Raw genomic sequence first — 5,852 nt, forward strand, 5'->3', positions numbered from 1 at the left:
TGCAGTGCTATATGAAATCAGATGCTTTATTACTGATATTCCCGCACCCACTTTAACCAGACTTACTTGAAACTTTATCACTTCTTTTTTTCCTGTCAGTAAAATGACAGAGGAGTTAAGAAAGAGTTTCTGTCATAATTATAATCTGGTTCACAAAGGGAAGGACTAAAACTATAACTTGGACACTTTGGCTGCAAATCGGGTTTTTATGATATTATTCTGTCAGGTGGAATGAAGCAGCACCTAATTTTAGAGTAGACTGCATGGCCAGCAGCAACTAAGTCATGAGCTACACTGCACTCCTCATACAGAACATCCACCTCTAACTTCATTCCAGGGCCATAGTGTTTAAAATGAAGTATCAGACCCGGTTTACTAAGAAGCCTGTGAAACAGCACCTTAGCTTCATCACTCCAGCATTCCCCTGTGGCAGGAACGACACCATGTAAAGTGCAAGAGTGTGCTAAGTGTGGTAAATACAACAGACTGTCCGGAATAACCTTAAGTTTATGGATATCAGAGTAAGGAATACTCTTCAGAAAGCCATAATCAATAAATTTAAGAACAACAGACTGACTTGTTACTTCAGTAATTTCTGCCCTGTTCCACTGCGCTTCCAGTCCAAATTTGATCAAGCAGCTAGCGCCGGGAGACACAAGTTCTTCTGGCAAAGTTGGCAAATTGTCAGGAAGGTCAGTGAGCAGCAAAGACAAGTTTTGCATTACATTAAATAAGATTTCAAACTGGATACAAAAGTTTGAAGGATCAGTAACTGCAGTTGGAAACCCAGGATGCCTTCTGTCATTGTGCAGTAGCATCCACATGATTGAATTTATGTTGAATGATGGATTAAGCTCCTTACAGTCTGTATTACTGGATTTTTCTGGTCCAGTAGTCTGAAAATTACTTAAGACCTGGTTCAAATACTCCTGAAGCAGAATTTCCCCTATTAAAATATCTACTTCCCAGATACGGTAAGATTCCAAGTATCTCAAAAACAAGATCCTTATTTCACAATTCTGGAGTGCATTCACCACATGAACAAATTGAATTTTCTTCAGGTTTTTAAACCAAATCCATTTACAAAACACAGCTTGTTTAGGAATATATTTTACCTCATTGCTGAGCATCTTTGCGTTATTTAGGCACACCATCTCACAGTTTCCATAATCCACTAAAAAAACTAGCATTAACTTCTCCCTGATAAATGTCTTTAGGACTTTTGTTCGGTACCACTTCAAGTCCATTTCCGATTTAGTCATGCATTCCAACCCTTCTTCAATGTCAGCCTCTCTAAGACAATCACTTCTTTGTGCTTCTTCAATAAGCATTACATTTAACTCCTGTAGTATTTGCAAATTCCTATGTAACTGCATATGAAATTCTCCACTTTCTGAAATATTGGTTACTTTTGCTCTTTCCACCTGTCCAGAGTTTATATCTTGAGGAAAGCCATTTAAGGGCATTTTAGAAGTAGTTTTCATCGTAATAACATCTGTTTTACTCCAACCACCTAACATACTCCTAGACTTCCTAACCTTGTGATTACCATTTGTAACCATAATTTGTTTGGGCCTACTTCTCCAATTATGCATTGGTGCTTTTTGCCACCTTGTCCTCCCTTTTTTCTGCAGGTCATCAGATACAGACTTTCCATCACAAGTTACATCTATTTCCCACTGTTCTCTATGTTGCTGTAAGAACTCGCCAGTCACTGTCTTGTTACATACTTTCCCTACAATTAATTCTTTTGATTTCAAAGCAGGATGACAGAGTGAGTGTGAATCAGGCTTTCCAACCGGAGATTCCTCTCTGTGCTCCAGTTCGGCATTGACAGCATTTCTAAAACCTGGTTCTTCACTATTCTGTAAAGTTAGCAGTTTTGAGAACCCACTACACAAATTTTGTGTACTATGTGCAGTTTGCTTTTCACCTCTAAAATTCTGCTCAGAATTTGTCTCACAATACTTACCATACACTTGACATTTCAGTTCAGTTTTCAGTTGAACTGTTTCAGCTATGTTCAATTCAACTACTTTACTAAGTTCTTTGTCATCTTTCATGTGACATATCACTCCTTTGTTACTTCTAGTAAGATGTCCTGTATATTTCTTCAGTGGAAAATCTTCCATTATTTTTTCTTCAATTTTCTGACTTACACTGACCTGTCCATCATACAAGTCCACAACAAGCTGTCCATCTGATTCTTTGGATACAATTACAGCCTTCAGCAGTTTACCGTGGAATGTTTTCTCAAACCATATAGTAACTTTTGCTGGAATTTCTGTCTCTCTAAGATCTGACAGACAGCATTTAATAGCCTGCATGGGTGTGAATATTAGGTCAGTGGCAATGTCAGGAATAGGTATCACCTGGTCCCTCTCTACCATACTCTTATTTCCAAAATCCACAAAGTTAGCACATAGATAGGATGTTGATTCCACAGGAAAGGCCAAAGCTCTATAAAAGAGACCATCTTCAAAATATCTGGCTATACATAACTGCGTACTGCTGGTATCATATTTTGCATTCTTTGACATTTTACTTATGACATTAACCTTTTTCATCAAGGCCTCTATTGTTTCAGTGTTTCGATTCAGCTGACAATAGAATTTTGAAGGACTATATACATGAGTTATATAAACCTCCTCTTCACTTCCAATTTTTATATTAAAAGATGAGTAGCAAAAACTGTACAGAGAACCCAAAAATGCGAGGTTTCTCAGATCAATATATCCAGACTGCGTGAGACCACATTCTCCAAGGAACTCCTCTGCTGTGAAAGAGGGAGTCTGTAAGTCAACAATATAGCATAAACGGTTGGGGCTCACACGAACAACAGCATAAATGATGCAAGTCAGTGGTCCCCCAGAAGCAGAAATTAGGTCTTCAAAATATCTACACACTTCTTCAGACCACTGAAATGACTTAGTCTGTACGTATGCATTTTTAAATCCACATTGAAACGCTTGACTTTCCAGAGTTAGAAAATCTGGAATAACAGCTTGAAGATCTTTAAGAAAAACTCTTTTCCGATAACCATAGTCTACAAAAACCACATCAGCTTCACTTGTGGACACTTGCTGCACAACAGTTGCTCTGTACCACTTCCCATCTTTGGCGTATTTAACAACACAAGCAACCTGTCCACTTTTATAAGGACTGGTATGTTCTTTATAATAAGTCTGAATTTGTTCCATTAAGTTATTTAGCTCTGGCAGTTTGCATCGCAACTGACATGAAAAATCTCCTGGAGAAACAAAGCAAGAGCATACCACTTCAAGAACTGCTCCTGGTTTAAAAATAAACTCTTTGTAAAATAATTTTTCCTCAGGTACCAATTTATGCCTTTTAGAGATACCACTTTTGCCAAAAGAAGACAGTACAACAGGTTCTTTCAGCACTGAAGACATGCTTAATGTTTTTGGCTTCTGAAATACTCCTCTATTTCCAGGCACCTTATTTTTATGAACATTGGAGATGTTCTGTGCATTTACTTTATTTTTATATTTGTGGGGATTAAGATTTTGCCTTTTTTTCCCTAAATTTAGAACAGAATCTGGGGTCTTTTCCAAGTATTCAGCATATCCAGCTTGAACCATACATGTAGCAACATTCCCTTGCTGTAAACCATCCCTATACACTGCATTAACAATATACCTGTTGTTTTCCTTTCCAATGACACGAAGTAGCAAAGGTTTCTTACACACAATTTCTTTGAAGAAATCAACCGCCTTTTTAACCCACACATCATCAACAGGAAATACGTGAGCAAGTGCACAACACACAGCTAAAGCTGGTAAATCAGAAAATTCTGGAAGCAATGCTTTCACATCGTAACAGGGTACTATATCTCTATTTCCAAAATCCAAAAAATAAACAGTAACGTTTACATGAAGCACTTCAATGACAACAGCTCGATAATAACACATGTCTTTGCTATACCTGGCACAGCAGAGAAATCCAGGGTTTGGGTTTTTAAGGATCATTTCATCAGCTTCACATTGGGTATATGTGTCTGCAATGCTTTTCATCAAAGCTTGAAATTCCTTCTGATATTCGCATGTTTGGATGAAGAAGTCAGATGGATTTATGACATGTACCACATAAGCAGTGTAGGAAGAATTCACTTGCATTTCAGCTCTTCTGCAACAGCTTGACAAAGAAATATCCCATTTAGGTAAGAGATTTTCTACATGTTTATTTCCATTACAATTCTTAAGTGAACTGCACTGCTCAGGACAGGATTTGTTGCTTTCAGCAATACTTGTGATCTTTGTATCCAAAAGGGAGACACATGGTGCATCTGCCTCATTCAGGTTTCTTGGATATTCAGCTTTACTTTCAAGTTTTTGATTTCGCAGCGTAATGTAATACAAGCGCTTAACATCACTGAATACATCAATATGGACACAAACAGAAGTTTGTCTTATCAAAGCCTGTGTAAGTTCTTTCAGTTGAATTTTTATCACATTTTCATCTCGGCCACTGAAGCAAGACAGTGCACATGGAAAGGAAATCATTGGTAATGCCATGAACTCTGCTTTAAGTTTCTGAACACAACTAAATGGCACAGTTTCACTATTGCCAAAATCCATGAACCAGACTTCCACACCATCAGAGAGAACTTCTTTTATCACTCCTCTATGCCATTGTCCAGTCTGCCTTTTGGCAGCACACAGTAGCCCTAAACTATCAACGGATTTTTTATTTTTGGTATTGATAGCTTCATAGTACAAATGCATAGCTCCTGTCAAATCTTCCAGCTCTTTCTGCCATTTCTGCATCTGACAGTAAAATTTATTCTGGCTTATTTCAACAGTTATTTTTACATTTACTTCACTGCCAACAGGTACACGCGGAAAAAGATTATGTGGAACTGGCCAAAAATCTGTTGGTTTCTCAAATTTACTGAAAGTAAGCAATCCTTTGACTGGATACTTATGTTGCAACACCTGTGGCACTCTCTTACAAAGCATTTCTTGAGGAAATGCTCTTAACATATCTACAATAAGACAAAACGAATCTCCATCAATAAGTTTTCCTAACTTCAGTTCAAGAATGTCACTAATGATCTTTGGGACTTCTAGAATAAACAGCTGGTATGACATAACAGCTTTCACATGACCTCTAATCTGTAATCCTACCAGAGATGAAAAGTAGTTAACGGCTTTTGGATCCCATTTTTCTCCAAGAGGAAGTATTCTTGCAAAAACACCCAAAACCACCTTTGGAGGCAGCTGAAAGAATTCATCACAAGCAGAAGCAAGACGTGTTTCTTCAACAAATAACACTTGTCCAGTATCTATAAAATAAACCTCACAGACATTCTTGCTCTTTTCCAGAACTCTTCCTCTATGCCATGTTCCTTCTGCATCTTCCACCAAACAGGACTCACCAATGTAAACATTACCTCTGACTTTGAACACACGTTGTATTTCATTTTGTAGTATGTAATAGTCAAGTTCACATCCTCCCTTGTATTGACCCTGAAACACTATAACCAAGGATTCAGGATGGCATTCTATACTAGTTATCTTCAGATTTGTATCTACTCTGTTTGGTGAGAGAGTCAGAGAATCCATCGTGTCTGGAATGAAAAGGAGTAAGATCAGCCTAATAATTTTCCATAGTTTTTGTGAACTAATTCCTCACATAAATTTTGTTCTTAAAATGCTGTAATAAATACAATTACACTTACATAAAATACACGCTAAACATTTAACAATGTCGTATTTTATGGAAGTGGAATAACATTTCCAACTGTTTGTAAAGACACATTCAGGTGACATCTGAGAAAAAAAAAAAAAAACCACCTTTAGACTTGCTCTTGTGTCTACAGACTAATTTTA

General features: G+C 37.4%; 1 protein-coding gene across 1 annotated transcript; it reads right to left on the reverse strand.

The window, feature by feature from the left end:
* Positions 1 to 206: 206 nt before the first annotated feature.
* TDRD15 (tudor domain containing 15) lies at positions 207 to 5,585 on the reverse strand. Its single transcript, XM_054383843.1, has one exon. The coding sequence runs from the start codon at positions 5,583 to 5,585 to the stop codon at positions 207 to 209; it is 5,379 nt and encodes a 1,792-aa protein (XP_054239818.1).
* Between the last annotated feature and the right edge of the window lie 267 nt (positions 5,586 to 5,852).

The sequence above is a fragment of the Indicator indicator genome, chromosome 9 (assembly GCF_027791375.1).
Source record: "Indicator indicator isolate 239-I01 chromosome 9, UM_Iind_1.1, whole genome shotgun sequence".
Taxonomy (NCBI): domain Eukaryota; kingdom Metazoa; phylum Chordata; class Aves; order Piciformes; family Indicatoridae; genus Indicator; species Indicator indicator.

Excerpts from the sequence above, each read along its gene's own strand:
- TDRD15 (XM_054383843.1), bottom strand. The coding sequence starts at position 5,585 with ATGGATTCTCTGACTCTCTCACCAAACAGAGTAGATACAAATCTGAAG.